General features: G+C 42.3%; 1 protein-coding gene across 3 annotated transcripts; it reads left to right on the top strand.

The window, feature by feature from the left end:
• The first annotated feature begins 233 nt into the window (after positions 1-233).
• Positions 234-15,896, top strand: rx1 (retinal homeobox gene 1). Of its 3 annotated transcripts, none has more exons than XM_048559473.2 (4): positions 234-251; positions 3,555-3,986; positions 6,856-7,088; positions 14,041-15,896. In XM_048559473.2, exons 2-4 carry the CDS (start codon positions 3,710-3,712, stop codon positions 14,482-14,484), a joined length of 954 nt encoding a protein of 317 aa, XP_048415430.1. In that variant the 5' UTR covers positions 234-251; positions 3,555-3,709; the 3' UTR covers positions 14,485-15,896. The 3 variants fall into 3 exon arrangements, with proteins under 3 accessions (XP_048415430.1, XP_048415428.1, XP_048415427.1); XM_048559471.2 differs by lacking the exon at positions 234-251 and adding an exon at positions 2,808-3,373 and having other exon boundaries at positions 3,686-3,986; XM_048559470.2 differs by lacking the exon at positions 234-251 and adding an exon at positions 2,809-3,373.
• Positions 15,897-17,636: the final 1,740 nt, after the last annotated feature.

Raw genomic sequence — 17,636 nt, 5'->3', positions numbered from 1 at the left:
AAAACAGTTTCAGACACCTTCCTGCGACTAACGTGGAAAGGTGGCGACTTCATATTTGCCCGGTGTTCCTTTTAAAACCTGCGGGCAAGGCTAAGTCGGGGGCGGGCACAGCAATAAGCCTGCGCCCGGGGACCATTGGAAGAATGAAATATTGTCCAAAAATTTTAATCTTAATCCAATTTCCAACGGGAAAGCCTCTGCTGACTGAACCAGCGTACCAGGGAACCAGGGAAACTTGAGAAACAAACGTTGTAAGCTTCGGATAAAAGTCAGATTTTAAATACTGCAGATGCCGGAATCCAAGGTAGACAAATAGGAGATAAACAAACTGTGGAGCTGGATGAACACAGCAGGCCAAGCAGCATCAGAGGAGCAGGAAGGCGAACGTTTCGGGCCTAGAGTCTTCTTCAGAAAATAAAGTTCTGAGGAAGGGTCACCGGATCCGAAATGTTCTCTGTTTTTTCCTTCACAGATGCTGCCAGACCTGCTGAGCTTTTCCAGCAACTTTGTTTTTGTTCCTGATTTATAGCATCCACAGTTCTTTTGGTTTTTATTTAGAAAATAAAACTTTATTTTCTGAAGCAGGGTCTAGACCTGAAATGTCAGCTTTCCTGCTCCTCTGATGGTGCTTGGCCTGCTGTGTTCATCCAGCTCCGCACTGCGTTATCTCAGATTCGCCAGCATCTGCATCTCCTACTACCTCTAGACAAATAGGTTGGGAAAACACAGCAAGCTAGGCAGCATCTGGAGGAAAGGAGAGAAGAACCTGAAGAAGGGTAATATCCGAAACGTTGACTTCTCTTTTCCGCCAGACGCTGCCTGTCTTGTGTTCTTCCAGCCTCCTGTTTGTCTACTTAGGACAAAAGCCATTCGTTTCAGACCATGACAAGTGGGAAGAGTCATCTTACACTGTGTGTGTCCAAGGGGCTGGGAGTATTTACACTCTGTGTGTCTAAGGGGCGGGTAGTATTTATACTGCGTGTCTAAAGGGAGGAGGAAAGGGGTATTTACACTGTGTGTGTCTAAGGGACGGGGAGTATTTACACTGTGTGTCTAAGGAGCGGGGAGCATTACACTGTGTGTCCGAGGGGGGTATTTACACTGTGTATCTAAGGGGCGGGGAGTATTTACACTGTGTGTCTGAGGGGGCGGGGTAATTACACTGTGTATCTAAGGGGAGGGGTAGTTACATTAGGTGTTTCTAAGGGGAGGGTCCATTTTACATTGTGTGGGGATGTCTAAGGGGAGGGGGCATTTTACACTGTGTGTGGGGGTGTCGGAAGGATGAAGGGCTATTTTATGAAACCTGTTGATAGATACCCCGATCAGAGATAATTGGAACTGCAGATGTTGGAGAATTCAAGATAACAAAGTGTGAAGCTGTTTGAACACAGCAGGCCAAAGATGCCCCGATCCCCGGTTTGATTTTTTCACTGTAAGAGCTTTCGATTAACCGAATAATTAATTCGTCTGATTTCTCTTGTTAAGGGTCATAAAAATAACCTTTGTCTGGAACTGAAAACAAGAAAGAAGTGAATGCAATGGCCATTCCTTGGGATCTGTACCTTGGCTGTCTTCTATTGCTGAAAAAAATCGAAAGAACTGCGGATGCTGGAAGTCTGAAATAACAGGAAATGCTAGTAAAGCTCAATAGGTCTGGCACCATCTTTGGAGAGAAATCAACAGTTAAAGTCCAGTGACTTCTTCAGAACGATGGAGAAAGCCAAATATCCACACTTGCTAAGGGTGAAACTTAATATTTAACCAAGCAGTGAAAAAATGTGGAGCAGTAGCGGATAAGCAGACGAGTTAATTTGGGAGTTGCTTTTGTACATTGTAAAAGTATGCAAATGACACTCTACCAAGCCTTACAAAACGTGAAAATGTGGAGTGCCAGAATTCAACACAGGGAAAACTGGAGAAACTCAAATTCCGTGCAAAGAAGGCTCATGACTGGGCAGGCAAAGTAAACCCTGTTTCTCCCTCCACAGGTGCTGCCAGACCCGTTGAGTTTCTCCAGTACTTTCTATGTTTGTTTCAGTTCCCTCTCTGATGAAGGGTCTAGGCCCGAAACGTCAGCTTTTGTGCTCCTGAGATGCTGCTTGGCCTGCTGTGTTCATCCAGCCTCACATTTTATTATCTTGGAATCTCCAGCATCTGCAGTTCCCATTATCTCTAGTAAATCACCTGTCGTTTCTGTAAACGAACCATCATTTTCTGATTCATAAAATAGTCCTTCCTCCCTCCGACACCCTCACCTCAGTGTAAAATGCCCCCTCCCCTTAGAAACACCTAGTGTAAATACCTCCCCTCAGACACACAGTGTAAATACACCCTCCCCTCAGAGACACAGTGTAAATACATCCCCTCAGACACACAGTGTAAATACACCCTCCTCTCAGAGACACAGTGTAAATTTCAGAATCAAATTTATATCGAACTTAAAGAGCTCTAGTCTTCGATTTCCCCTTTAGTGTTTTTTTTGGGTGAAAAATAAAAGCCTTTTTGAAATGTACAGGCTAGGTGGATTGGCCATGCTAAATTGCCCATAGTGTCCGGGGTGTGCAGGCTAGGTGGATTAGCCATGGGAGACGCAGGGTTACGGGGTTGGGTGGCGGGATAGATCTGGATGGGATGCCATTCAGAGGATCGATGTGGACTATTTGGGCCGAATGGCCGGCTTCCACGTTGTAGAGATTCTGTGACGATATAAGTAAACACAATGAGGCGAGAAACCAGCAGACTGTGCCTCTCTTTCCAATATTAATTTGAAATATTTTTTCCAGATTTCCCTGTTTCGCAGTAATTTAGTGGGTTAGGGCTCCCATAGTCAGTGCTTTTGAAACTAACATGGAAATGTTGCGGGGTTTGGAAAGGGGTCTTCTCCATACCCAAACCCGAACTAGAAAGTCCGAAATGTCTAAATGTTTGATTCACAGCCAAGGCACCAGTTAGCAAAGTGAAGCTTTGCTCCGGAGGTGACAATTCAGTGAGAGAACCACCTCTCTCTCGGAATTTACAGCAATTACTGCATTTAAAAAAATCCCCTTCATGTCAATCAGTGTCAAGAGGATGTCTGTCCTAATGATCAGCTCCGCTAATCCTTGGCGATTTATTCATTTCCCCCTCGTATACCGACATCTGGGAAGCTTAAAAGATTGACGGAACACTATGGGGAGTGGTCTGGGAGCCAGGGAGAGATCTCAGGAGATCAGGCGAGTCCCACAGGGTATTTTCTTGAGGTTCGGTAGAATTGGAGAGGTCTTTTCCTTAAAAAAAGTACATTCTTTTTAAAATGTAACTGTTTCCCATTTTTGAGACGTTGAGTTTCTTTCCTGGTCTGTTTAACATTTTTATCAAACAAGGATAAAAGGTACTTAAGAGATTGGAGTAGCTTGCAATTCCAATCTGAAATTCACAGTTTGTGTGGTTCATTTGTCCTTATTTCATGGGTCACTTTTTAAACTACAGGTTCAGATTTCTATTTGACTCCAAATTGCTGATGTAGTTGTAATTGCCACTTAATCAATAATGTCTTTTAAAACTTTTCCAAGGTCTGTAGTCGCCACTGGAGCTTGTTTTTCTTTAACAAAATGTCGATTGGAATCGACTTCGAAAGTTGTGAGCAGGGGGGCATGGCTTTGCAGGAGTTGCTGTGAGCTGTGATTTGTTTCTTTTCTTGGAGCCCAATGCGTCGTTCCAGGCTGAAATGAACGGCGTGGAAGAAACCTGTTTGCCCCCCAGCAGCTTCCACGAAATGGTTAAGAGCCCAGGCGCCTGTTCGCGAGTTCACAGCATCGACGTGATCCTGGGATTTGCGAAGGATCAATCCGTGCTCAGCCCGGCGCCCCTTCCTTCCAAATGCTCCCAGGAGCAGGGCGAGAGCCAGCAGACTGCCTGCTACAGCCCCATCCCCGGCCTTGGGCTCCGGGAGGTCACCGACCGGCCTCACACCTTTGACGGCGACCGGCCTCACACCTTTGATGGTAAGAGCCCTATCCCCAAAAGATGCGATTTTTCAAACTTTAACTCAAGCTCGTTGAGATTTTACTTGACTGTGGGAGTAAAAAGAAAACAAACCTTCAACGATAGCCGTTGTTGTTTGCAATTGTACGAATTTCCTTCGCAAGTTTAGGGGATTTAAATTAGCAAACGGGCTACAATTCGAAGGGCTGTGAATGCAACAAACAAAGGTCAGCAGTCCTGAGTTTAAAACCCACTGCTAGAGATTCTTTAAATGGAGATTTCTTCCCAGAAAGTGGCTGGACTTGATCCGCTGGTTATAACGTTCACCTTCCTCGTTGTGTATGTTAACACTGTCATCATTTAGTTAGAAGTTCTCCCTATGGGCCGCGAGACCTTTTCCAATACGAGAAAGAGGCATCATATAAATTAAGTATAATATAAAATATAATATAAATAATATGAGCAAAGCGTAACCAATTCAATGCTTAGCTTTAATGATGTAATAACGAACCTTAATGCAATTATTTTAAGAGTACGTAGAAAGTCTGACATTCTGTTGTAAATGTTTAAATTATTTTATCACTTTGGGGCAAGCAGTCTTCAGTTTCCATGAAATCGGCGGGATTAAAGATCCGTTCCGGGGGTTTGCTGATTTCACGAATTCTCTGCAGAATTTTGCCAGATTTCTGCCGGTTCTCTACAAGAGCAGCCGCGAGGCGGGGAAGGAATGATCTCCCGTCTTAACACGCGACACCTCCCGTTTATTCCAATGGAATCAGAATCCCCATTAAAACCTTACTCCCTGGATCTGCAAGAACTGTCACCTTCCCACGGGACAGGGGCCCTCAGCATCGCTCCTGAGGAGATTCCAGTTTGGGAATGTGCAGACTTCGGATGGTTCTGTTTGAGAACATTGCGGTTCCTCTCTCTCTCTCTGTCGTTAGTATCGGAATGCCGAATTATTCATTCCAATTCAAAGTAAGGCCAGGAATAATGCACAGAATTCGATGCGGACTCATTGTCCAGAGTGTAGCCCCTTCTGTCCCCAAGTTCTCTGATAGTTCGTGAACTAAATGGCTTCAAATAAGCCGCCTGTTTAACATCTTTTCATTGGGACGCTTAATTTCCTTTTAACCTTTGCTGTTTACATTTTTAAAAAATCTTAAATTGAACCTTCTACCCAGAGCCTTGAGTGTTGTAAATCAATTTGACTGGTTCCTGGATAAACAAAGAACTGCGGATGCTGGAAATTGCTGGAGAAACTCAGTAGATCTGGCAGCATGTGTGGAGACAGAAACAGTTAACATTTCGAGTTCTTCATCAGAACACATCTTCTCCAAAGATGCTGCCAGATCTGCTGAATTGTTTAATGAATCTTTATCCCCCATAAATAAATCCCTCTCCCAGCTCCAAGCTCATCTCTGAAACTCTTCTTCAGTTTCGCTGTAATTAATTCCTCCAATTTTTTTGTTGTCCTGAGTTTTTCAGAAACCAACACTTTGGAATATGTTGTTCATCTTTTTTTTCGTTTTGCTTGTTTTTTGCTCGAATGCTTTGTCTTCGTTTCGTTGTGTCAGGTTTGGTTTTGTTAGCGTTTTCAGTTTCTGGAAATGTTGAAGGTATCACATTTCGTTACCGGACGAAGCCACAGCTCAGGAAAATAGGACGGAAACTGAACAAATTCACACACCAGCAAAGCGCAGAGTGAGAGCGGAAAACAGGGTCACGAGATCGCCCTGGTGCTTGGTGGGGTGGCAGAGAGTGGGCTAGTAGCAGGCCGCTGGACGGGCAGCGATCCCAAGAAATAGCAGCGGCCCATCATTTCAGTCAGGTTGTGTTGATCTGACTTCGGCCTCAGTTCCAATTGGCCCTTGACTCAACGCATAATCTGTCTCATTCAGTCCCAGGTGAGGAAGCTGGCACTGTTTCCTGTGGAAGAAAAATCCCGATACTAACGTCCCCCATTTACCACCCCCGCCCCGCCACACATACACAGACACACACGCACACACACACCAGAGAACAAAATCCCCCTCTTAAACAAAGACTTTTTGAAATGTGCTCTTCATTGAGGTTCACCCACAAAAAGAAGCATACTGTCCAGGATCTCTAAGAATCTTAGATAGTTAAATATAATCACCCCTCATTGTTCTATGAACATTTCCTCAAAAGACATCGCTTTTATCCTAGGAATTAGCTCAATGAATTTTCTGAGCTGCCTCCAATGCAAATATTAGCTTCCTGAAGTTAAGAGGCCATAGTGGTGTGCAGCAATCCACGTGCGGTGTTGCCAACAGCCAATGCAGGAGAATTCAAGGGTTTTGGGAGCCTCCTCTGGTTTTTCTTTACAACGCCCGGAAACAAGTCCAGCTCAAGTCCCCCCAAGTCACTAAACATCCAATACAAATATCCCGTGACAGCGGCCGTGTAGGGAATATATGCCCGGAGTGAAATTGATGTTCGAATCCGGCAGAACCGAACATGCAGTCGAGGATATCGGATGGCAGCTGTAACCCCAGTACAGTTTGCGAAAGCAAGATACTGCGGAAATCTGAGTTAAAGCACAAAATGCTCTAGGAATCCAACAGGCCCGGTAGAGTCTGTGGAGGGAAAAATCGAGTTCGTGATTCGAGTGTCGTCTGGCTGCTTCAGACGGAATGACACACTTGAAATCATCACAATCTGTAATGAAAATTCCAGTAGAGTTTAGCCTGGCTTCCCGTGCTTTGAGAAGCATGATGAGCATTTACGGAACGGCGTGGTGTTGGAATATTTCATCACCAATATCTATTCTTTGTAACTTGGCTACGGAATTGAGAGAATTTATTATTAAGGCAGTTAGTGAAATCACAACATTTTGGGTGACAGTTACCGTTTCTGCTCCCTCAGATTCCAGGCTGTTCTTGAACAAGGATCTTGGTGAGCTAACAGACAGCGAGCAGAAAGCCGAGCTGAAAATGGATGAGGAGCCACCTAAGAAGAAGCACAGGAGGAACCGCACTACCTTCACCACGTACCAGCTCCATGAGCTGGAGAGAGCCTTCGAAAAGTCCCACTACCCCGATGTGTACAGCAGAGAGGAGCTAGCCATGAAAGTCAACTTGCCTGAAGTCCGGGTGCAGGTCAGTGAAAGACACAGGCTTGAAAATGCTGTTGAGAGACAATGAAATAAGGGACTGAGGTAACGGACGATGAAGGGGCAAATAGGCAGGATGAGAAGATTAAGCGCTCGAAAATGCTGGAAAAGGGAGAGAAAGGGGCAGTGTCGCTGGAGAAAAAAAGAGAACGAATGAAAATGAGAAAGAGAGGACACGGGTTAATAACTAACAACAAAACAGAAAGCTGTTGAAAATCGTGACAATCCATTGAAAATGGAGAAATGATATGTCGGCCAACAAAATAGAGATAGGAAGCTATCTGAGTAAGACTATGGTGAAAGAGACAGAAGAGAGAACAGTGGGGGATGTAGAGGAAGGCAAAGGGGCTGGATATAGATGCAGGACGGAAGACTGAACTACACGGATGAGAAATAAACAGCGATAAAATAATCAGAACTAGAGGAAGAGAGGGAAGTAAAAGATGAGAACATCACAGAAAACAGGCAACTAAAATGTAAGCTCAAGAGTATGAACAAATGTCAACTGAGAACAGGGCCAAAGAAATAAAACAAAAGGACTGAAATAGCAAAATCAGAGAAAGAAAACAAAACCAAGGATGAAACGGTAAACAAAACGACATGGCGAGTGAAAATAGAGAGAGGAAGAGGGCATGGGGATGATGAATGGACAGATAATATTTACTCAAATGATTTGTGCAGTTTTCGGGATCTTGCTGTGTGCACTTCGTTGTGTTTCCCTCCAGTACAACAGCGACTACACTCCAAAAGTACTCAATCGGCTTTGGCACATTGGGAAAGAAACAAAATAAATGGAAATTGTATTTTCAACATTGGACACTACATATGGCAGCATTTTACAGACATGTAGCGAGGCCAGATTGTAACAAAAATGGATTGGCATATTAGCCGACCAGTGGATCCGACCAATGGAAATTGGGGACTTTTTTTTAAAGCGGGCCCCTTTAAGTGTTTTTTTGTGCCTCGGCAGCTTTTTCCCATTCCACAGCCCGCAAGTTTCCTCAAGTCGGCAGGAATTCTGTTTGGAACCCGCCACAGGGGAGGGAAAAAGCATGATGCAAGGCTGCCTCAGGGACTGGGGTCTGTGATGAGTTATCCGGCCTGCTCACCACACATTCACCATGGACTTATCGGCCTCAAAACTGAAACACGCTCTTACTCGGGAGGGGTTTGTGTTAATGGGGGTCGACAACTCACTGTCAAACACATTTAAGCAACCATCTCTGGAGGGTGGCCCGAAACCATTGAAGAAGTGAACCCCAGCAGACTTCTGCACCTACAAGGGAAGGGGCTAGCGGGATTAGTACCTGGGACAAAAACAGAAGTTGCTGGAAAAACTCAGCATCTTGGAAGGGAAAAAATATCAGAGTTAACGTTTCGGGTCCGGGTGACCCATCCTCAGAACTGGGAGGAGTTAATTCATGATCACTGGAAACTTTTGGAAGCTTTCTTTGATGGGAATTTCGTTCTCGCTCCCCCTGAATATTCTAATTACACTTTTAAAAATAATTTATTGTGTTTGTCTTCAACTAATATACATTATGATTTAAGATCTCTGAACACTTTAGCCCTGCTACCTTTCCTTTGTCTCTGTTTGAATTCAAATTTCGTTGCTCACTCTCCTAATGACATTGACTTAAGCTAGGGTGGATGAAAGGATTTGATTTGATTTGATTTGATTTGGTTTGATTTATTGTCGCTTGTGCCTAAGTACAGTGCAAAGTTTTGTTTTGTGTGCCGTCCAGCCAGATCATACCAGACAAGGACATACAAACCACTGGGTGATTGAACAGTCTAAAATGATATTCCATTATCTATGGTAAGAACATAGAGCTGTACAGCGCAGGACCAGGCCCTCTGGTCAATGGTATTGAAACAAACACAATGCCAAATTAAACTAATCCCTTCTGCTTGCCCTTGATCCATATCCCTCCATACCTTGCATATTCATGTACTTATCTAAAAGTCTCTTAAAAGCTCCTTTCATATCTGCCTCCACTACCAGTCAGGTAATGCGTTCCACACCCCTCTACTCACTGTGTCAAAAATTTCCCCTTCACATCTCCTTTGAACTTACCTCTTCTCACCTTAAATGTATGCCCCAGAGCTTTAGACATTTCAACTCTGGGAAAAAGATTCTGACTGTCAACCCTATCTATGCACCTCGTAATTTCATAGACTTCAATCAAGTCTCCCCTCAGCCTCTGCCACTCCAAAGAAAATAACCTGAGTTTTTCTAATCTCTCTGTATAGTTCATACCCTCTTGATCATTTCAGTGCATCAGAGATAGGGGGAAACCAAACTTCCTGCTTTAGATTGCTGTTGTCAATGTCAGGTGCCCAGTCAGTAGTCCCAATAATGCATCAAACCACTGTTGCTCAATGCTCACCCCTATTTTCAAATCGCACAATCAATTTTAATTAGATGATTTGAAATTGAAATCAAATCCATTAACACAAACCCCTGTTGTGTCACGGTGAAATTACCCTACATGAGACCATATGCTGGGCAGAGCTCCAAATATAAAATATTCATTCTATTGAATGTGCATTCTCAGTAATTTAAGGCCAGATTGGACAGTTTGTTTTGTGCTATTGTCCTAATGTACTATTCCCCAGTGACACAGTGGGTGAAGCCACCTGTAGAATCCTGATCATTAGACACAGCATAGGCAGCCAGTTTCAGGCCCTACCACCTTAGTCTCCGCTGGGATATTAGGTGAGAGCTAGAATTAGCCCCAGTACACCTGTGATCAGCATAAAACTGTAGTCATTTTTGTCAAATCAATGATAAAAATCATTCTGCCTGATGTATGTGTTCTGGTCCTTTACTGAAGCATCCAAAATAACCTCACTGCCATAATCTTTCCCATTGACCATCAGATATAGGAACAAAATAGGCCATTCAGACCATTGAGTGAGCTCCATCATTCAATGAGGTCATGGCTGATCTGATAACCCTCAGCTTCACTTGCCTGCCTTTCCCCATAGCTCTTCATTTCCTCTGAGTTTACACCCTTGATTCTAGATTCCCTTGAAGGGAAACAACCTCTGTTACCTGCCAAGGTGGGGTGGAGTATGAGTCTTATATGTTTCAATCAAGTCTTATCTCATTCTGCTAAACTCCAATGAGTACAAGCCCAACATATTAACCTCTCCTCATAAGAAAGTTGTTCCATACTCAGATTAAGCAAGTGAATCTCCCCTGAACTGTCTGCAATGCCAGGATATGTTCCCTTCAATAAGGGAACTAGAGCTGCCCACAGTATTCCAGCTGTGGTCTGAATAGTGCATACAGATAGCTTTATCAAAAACCTCCCTATTTATATACTCTGTTCCTTTTGAAATAAAGGCCAATATTCCATTTCTCTTCCTTATTATGAAACCTGGGTGCAAATTTTTTTTTGTGATTCATGCACAAGGACCTCCAAATCCTTCTGTGCTGCAGCTTTCTGCAATCTTTCTGCATTTAAAAAATATTCAGCTCTTCTGTTCTTCCTACTAAAGGGCATAACTTCAGATTTTCCCATGTTATATTCCATCTACCAAGTTTTTGCTTGCTCACTTGATCTGTCTATATCCCTCTAAATCTGTCTTACTGTTTGCTTTCTCACTAATTTTTATTTGTTCCCATCATCTAAATCATCCATATATATTGTAAATAACAGTGGCTCCAATACTGATGCTTTGGAACTCCACTAGTTACAGGGTCGCCATCCTGAAAATGCCACTTTTATTCCATCTCTCTGCCATCTATTCATCAGCCAATTCTCTATTCATGCTAATATACTACCTCCAACACTATGGGCACTTGTCTTATTAAGCAGCCCTGTGTGCAATATCTTATTGAATGTCTTTTTGAAATCCGAATATATTATATCAACACATTCCCCTTCATCTACCCTCCTTGATATATCTGCAAAAAACTGCAATATGTTTGTCAGCCATAATTTCCCCTTCATGAAGTTATGCTGATTATATTGACTAAATATATCATGGATTTCTAAATGCTGTACTATTATTGCTTCAATGATAGACTCTAACATTTTCCCCACATCAGATTTGAAGCTAACTGGCCAAGGGTTTGGGGAAGATGGCTACTAGTGCATCTTATAGCCTATTCCATTTGCCAGTATTCCTTTTAAAGGTCCAATGATTTCTGCAAGAAACATTCCCTTAAGACCATAAGAAATAAAAGCAGGAGTCAGCTTTTCAGCACATCAATCCTCCTCTACCATTCAATATATCATTGCTGACCTGACATTCATTAAGGAATAAAAGAATGACGATAGTAAGATTAGGCTCAATCAAGGATAGTAGTGGTAAGTTGTGTGTGGAGTCAGAGGAGATAGGGGAAGCGCTAAATGAATATTTTTCAACAGTATTCACTCTAGAAAATGACAATGTTGTCGAGGAGAATACTGAGATACAGGCTACTAGACTACGTGGGATTGATGTTCAGAAGGAAGAGGTATTAGAAATCCTTCAGAGGTTGAAGATAGATAAGTCCCCTGGGCCAGATAGGATTTATCCTCGGATCCTCTGGGAAGCCAGGGAGGAGATTGCCGAGCCTTTGGCATTGATCTTTAACTCGTCATTGTCTACAGGAATAGTGCCAGATGACTGGAGGATAGCAAATGTGGTTCCCCTGTTCAAGAAGGCGAGTAGAGACAACCCTGGTAATTATAGGCCAGTGAGCCTTACTTCACTTGTTGGTAAAGTTTTGGAAAAGGTTAGAAGGGATAGGATTTATAATCATCCAGAAAAGAATAAATTGATTACAGATAGTCAACTCGGTTTTGTGAAGGGAAGGTCGTGCCTCACAAACCTTATTGAGTTCTTTGAGAAGGTGACCAAACAGGTAGATGAGAGTAAACTGGTTGATGTGGTGTATATGGATTTCAGCAAGGCGTTCAATAAGGTTCCCCACAATAGGCTGTTGTACAAAATGCGGAGGAATGGAATTGTGGGAGATATAGCAGTTTGGATCAGAAATTGGCTTGCTGAAAGAAGACAGAGGGTGGTAGTTGATGGGAAATGTTCATCCTGGAGACCAGTTACTAGTGGTGTACCACAAGGGTCGGTGTTGGGTCTACTGCTGTTTGTCATTTTTATAAATGACCTGGATGAGGGCGTAAAAGAATGGGTTAGTAAATTTGCAGACAACACTAAGGTCGGTGGAATTGTGGATAGTGACGAAGGATGCTGTAGGTTACAGAGAGACATAGACAAGCTGCAGAGCTAGGCTGAGAGGTGGCAAATGGAGTTTAATGCAGACAAGTGTGAGGTGATGCACTTTCGTGTGAGTAACCAGAAGGCAACGTACAGGGCTAATGGTAAGATTCTTAGTAGTGTAGATGAGCAGAGAGATCTCGGTGTCCATGTACACAGATCCTTGAAAGTTGCCACCCAGGTTGACAGGGCTGTTAAGAAGGCATACAGTGTTTTAGCTTTTATTAATAGAGGGATCGAGTTCCAGAACCAAGAGGTTATGGTGAAGCTGTACAAAACTCTGGTGCGGCCGCACTTGGAGTATTGCGTACAGTTCTGGTCACTGCATTATAAGAAGGATGTGGAAGCTTTGGAAAGGGTGCAGAGGAGATTTACTAGGATGTTGCCTGGAATGGAGGGAAGGTCTTATGAGGAAAGGCTGAGGGACTTGAGGCTGTTTTCATTAGAGAGAAGAAGGTTGAGAGGTGACTTAATTGAACATATAAAATAATCAGAGGGTTAGATAGGGTGGATAGGGAGAGCCTTTTTCCTCGGATGGTGATGGCGAGCACGAGGCGGCATAGCTTTAAATTGAGGGGTGAAAGATATAGGACAGATGTCAGAGGTAGTTTCTTTACTCAGAGAGTAGTAAGGGAATGGAACGCTTTGCCTGCAATGGTAGTAGATTCGCCAACTTTAGGTACATTTAAGTCGTCATTGGATAAGCATATGGACGTACATGGAATAGCGTAGGTTAGATGGGCTTGAGATCGGTATGACAGCTCGGCACAACATCGAGGGCCGAAGGGCCTGTACTGTGCTGTAATGTTCTATGTTCTATCCACTTTCCTGTTCTTTCCTTGTATCTTTGATCCCATGACTGATCAAGAATCTATCTCAGCTTTAAGCACATGCAAGAATTCTGCCCCCACAGCTCTCTGTGGCAAGGAGTTCCAATGACTCTTGACCTTTGAGAGATTGCAAAGTATTTCATGTTATAGCCCTTATGCAAAGAAACTTTGTCTAAACACAGTCTTAATTTTCTTAGTCTCAGTTTGAAATTGCTGACCTCTTGTTGCTAAGTCTCCAACAAGGTATATGAAACTCTTCAAAAGATACCAAGTATCTCAAGACTCTTCTCAACACTGTAGTTTCCCATTCCTGACATTATCCTGATGAATCGATGCTTCATGTTTTTAATGTTCTTTTTTATAACAGGCACTGAAATCTACATGATATTCCTACCGTAATCTAACTAGTATTATGTACAAATCCATCATTACTGCTTCACACTGGTACTCTGTGTATGAAATGCAAAATTCTGTTGGCCTCCTTTGTGGCGTTGCTTAGCAGCATTTGCCTTTTCGTTCAGTTATATATTTCAATCCCTAGATCTCTTTGTTTGGGCATGTCACTTAGCCGCTTTCCATCAGTTGCATCCAGAAAACCAATCTCTATTTACTTTAATTTGTCACTTTCTGACAGAAATGCATGCTGGCCACCGAAGATTAGCTGTAATGAAGCCATTATGTAAACTGAGTCTTGGTGTCGCCCTGTGAGGGCAGGTAATGTCCACATACCTTGAGTCAGAACAGTCAGGGGATAAGAATGGAAAATTGATGGGATGGTGGGAAACATTATGAAGGGAAGGCAATTTAAGCTTGCACAGACATTATATAATCTGCACAAACCATCTCTTCAAAATGTCTTTCTTTTAAAAATCACAGGTATGGTTTCAAAATAGGAGGGCAAAGTGGAGGAGACAAGAGAAGATAGAGGCTAGCGCAATGAAATTGCACGATTCTCCCATGCTATCCTTTAATAGGCCACCGATGTCCTCCAGTGTTGGACCCTTGAGCAATTCCCTTCCACTGGACCCCTGGCTGACATCTCCCATCTCTAGTGCAACTTCTATCCACAGCATACCCAGCTTCATGGCAGCACCGCAAGGCTTACAGACCAACTACTCAAGCCACTCATTCTTAAATTCTCCACCGCCGATGGTCCAGACAATGCAGTCGATGGGATCTCCAACCTACCAATGCGCAACAACATTTGTGGACAAATATCCTTTGGAAGATGTAGACCAGAGAAGTTCCAGCATTGCCTCCTTAAGGATGAAAGCCAAGGAACACATCCAGTCCATCGACAAAAGCTGGCAAAATATCTGATGGAAAACTATCGGTACTTTAGGAAAGCTGTTAAACAGTACCTTGGTTGAAGTGACAATGTGATGGCAGCCTCCAGCTCCAAAATAACTTAATCCATCATGAGGCAATAGTCATGATAAAAATGTCTGGATCTTAAAAGCTACCAGTGTGACCTGGATAAAAGCAAACTGCAGGTGGGACTGGCCTTAGTTATACACCAAAAGATAAATTTTATCTTTTGATTACGGAGGTAACACTCCAGTGTTATGGGGAGAATATAAAGGCACCACTGCTTTCTATGCTTTTCCATTATCACAACACTGTAGCAAAATGCTGTCTTTCATTACCTTCCCAATTAGGCCTATTGAATGCTGTAGATAATGTGCAATTTTTTTTATATCATTGGGAAACCTGGGTGAAGGGGCAAGGCCCACAGTGCAGGACACCACTAAGGTTGTAAAGAGTAGAAGGAAAGAGAAGAAATAGTATTTAGATAATCCCAAGTTTGTAGAATACAAGGTGCAAGGAAGGTGAGGATTTCCACAGTTTTCAGATCGTTGAAGAAAATGATTAGAGGTAGAAGATGTTGTGATGAATGTGGTTCTCAACAGAGTGAGAATATTGACAGGATCGAAGTGGTCTTTCACTTCTTGTTGTCTTACAGATTATCTTCTTTAAAAAATAAACAATATTGCTGTTAAATAGTTATTTGAAAGAGACTGCCATCCTTAGCATGCAAAGATGTGCAGTGCTTTCTCATTGGGTCTAACATTTGACTTTTGTGAATAAATTTAATTTGAATCTTATGAGCACACAGTTCTGGAATATAGGTTAATGATATTACAGAAAATTACATATCAACACTGCCAAGCCACCAATCAGCCAGAGTCCATTTTAATTGAACATTGCTCCAATAAAAAATGTCAGTTGAATCTGTCCTGTATGTGTTGGTACTTCTGATATACTTTTAAAACTTTTTTTAAAGAGTTTGAGTACTTGTTTTCAGCAAAGTGACGTGTATCGGTCGTGGGAAATGGACTTGCCCATGTGAGCACTCAGTGTCAGTGTCAATCATCACTAACTCAGATACAGCACAGTTAGCTACAAATATATTCTTACTGTTTTCCAGAATCAAACACTCAAGTTAGTATACATCCATGAGTGAAGCATAGTCTACATTAGGAATGTAGATCCAGGAGTAAATCATTCAACCTCTTATCACTGTGCTGCCAATCAAATAACCATTTCTGATCTATGTGTTAACTCCATCGTATTCTTTGATGTATTCATTGAATGGAAGGTGCTCTGGAACATCCTGGACATGTAAAAATATGCTATGAAAATGCAAATTTTACATTCATTCATCAGATGCACTTGTTGCCAGCTCTTTCTTGTGTTTTTGGATGTTTTTGTGTTCGTATCTGATGTAATATTCCTACAAAAAAACATTTTATTAAATAAGATGTTCAGAATAAATTTTTCCAAAGTTCTTTATGGAGCAGAGAGAAACAAATGTGGTATGGGCCCAGAATATTCTGGTAACCAATGTTTAATCCATGTTTAAATGAATGTGTCAGAAACATTCTGTGGCAAGTGTGGATAGCTACATGGAGCACCTGGGAAAGTGAGAAAGTACGTGAATGCTCAGGCTAGAGTTAGCAATCCTCCAGGATTAGCCTGAAATCACCAGCAATGAAAAATTGTTTGCGGTCTTTCCAAAAATCTCAGAGGGAAAAAAATTGCAGACTTGGAAATTAAAAACATGATATGTTGGAATGTTCTTTGAACAATTTACTTCATTAATCACAAACAGTACCGGAGATGGGTAGAAAGTGGGTGGGACAGGATATGTGATGAAATATATCCAAGTAGAATACACAACCCAAATTCAGGACATTTGTATTAGGAATGTACAAAGTATGATAAGGATATAAAAAAATAGAAGCAGGAATGGATATCCAGTCCCGATTCCCCAATCTAATGGATTCAACTGGTGAATGGGATTTCATTTCTACTGATCATCATAACCTTCAGTAGTTACCATTTGAACTGAAGGTATTAGGTGGGATTTCTTAATTTGTATTAGTAGGATATTAGGCCTGTGACTTCCAACAGAAGTGCTGTCTGGTGATATCCACCATGGATAACTGAGTGCAGAGGTAAGGTCTCTGTTCTGACCCTCTAGGAATTCTTATATACCATCACAAGATAGAGAATCTGCAACAGAAATTAGCTTTGTTACAAGAAAAAAGAAAGGGTCAATTGCATTGCTGAAGCACTTTTCATGACCAGCAGATATCTCAAAGTGATATACGGCCAGTGTGGTAAATTTGAAGGGTATTCACTGAAACAATGAAAGACTTTGCAGCACACAAACCAATACGGATATCAGACAATGAGTCCTGTGATATTGTATCCCTCATGCTATACAACTGTCAGCAATGACTATCTTTAATGAGAGAGAATGTTCCTTGACAATCAATGGCATTTCCACCACTAAATCCCTCACTATCAACAGCTCGGAGGTTACTATTGACTAAAAACTGAACTGGACTCACCATATAAGTATTGTGGCTGTTAGAGCAGGTCAGAGGCGAGGAACCTTGCAGCAATAACTTAACTTCTGCCTTGCCAAAGCCTTTCCATCATCTACAAGGCACAAGTCCAGACTGTGAAGGAATACTCCTTACTTTCCTCTATGAGTGCCACTCCAACAAAATGCATGAACTCAAGACCATCCAGAACAATGCTTGATTGGCACAGCATGCTCAAACATTCAATTCATTCACTACTGAAACTCAGTAACTGCAGCGTTGACAGGATGCAGAGCAGAAATTCATCAAAGTTCCCCAGGCAGTGTCTTTGAAATCACTACCATCTGCAATAACAAGAATTGCAAATGTATAGGAATACCACTAGCTGCAAGTTTCCCTCCAAGCCACTGACTATCCTGACTTAGAAATCTATTGCCATTCCTTCAGTGTCCCTGGGTCAAAGTCCTGGAACTCACTTCTAATGGCATTGTGGGCCTGCAGTGGTTCAAGAAGGCAGCTCATTACCTTCACAAGAGCAACTCGGGACAGGAAATAAATTTTGGCTCAGCCAGAAATGCCTATGCCCCATGAATTAATAGAAGAAAAAATAATATTAGGCATGCATCCTTCAGAAATACT

Source organism: Stegostoma tigrinum, chromosome 30 (assembly GCF_030684315.1).
Source record: "Stegostoma tigrinum isolate sSteTig4 chromosome 30, sSteTig4.hap1, whole genome shotgun sequence".
Taxonomy (NCBI): Eukaryota; Metazoa; Chordata; class Chondrichthyes; order Orectolobiformes; family Stegostomatidae; genus Stegostoma; species Stegostoma tigrinum.
Note: the sequence above shows the minus strand (reverse complement) of the source record. Positions and strands in the feature narration are given on the sequence as shown.

What these genes read in the sequence shown, in the direction of transcription:
- rx1 (XM_048559473.2), top strand. Translation starts at nt 3,710, where the DNA reads ATGAACGGCGTGGAAGAAACCTGTTTGCCCCCCAGCAGCTTCCACGAA. An exon ending in CCGGCCTCACACCTTTGATG is followed by an intron (nt 3,987 to 6,855) that starts GTAAGAGCCCTA and finishes CTGCTCCCTCAG; the next exon opens with ATTCCAGGCTGTTCTTGAAC. An exon ending in TGCCTGAAGTCCGGGTGCAG is followed by an intron (nt 7,089 to 14,040) that starts GTCAGTGAAAGA and finishes TAAAAATCACAG; the next exon opens with GTATGGTTTCAAAATAGGAG.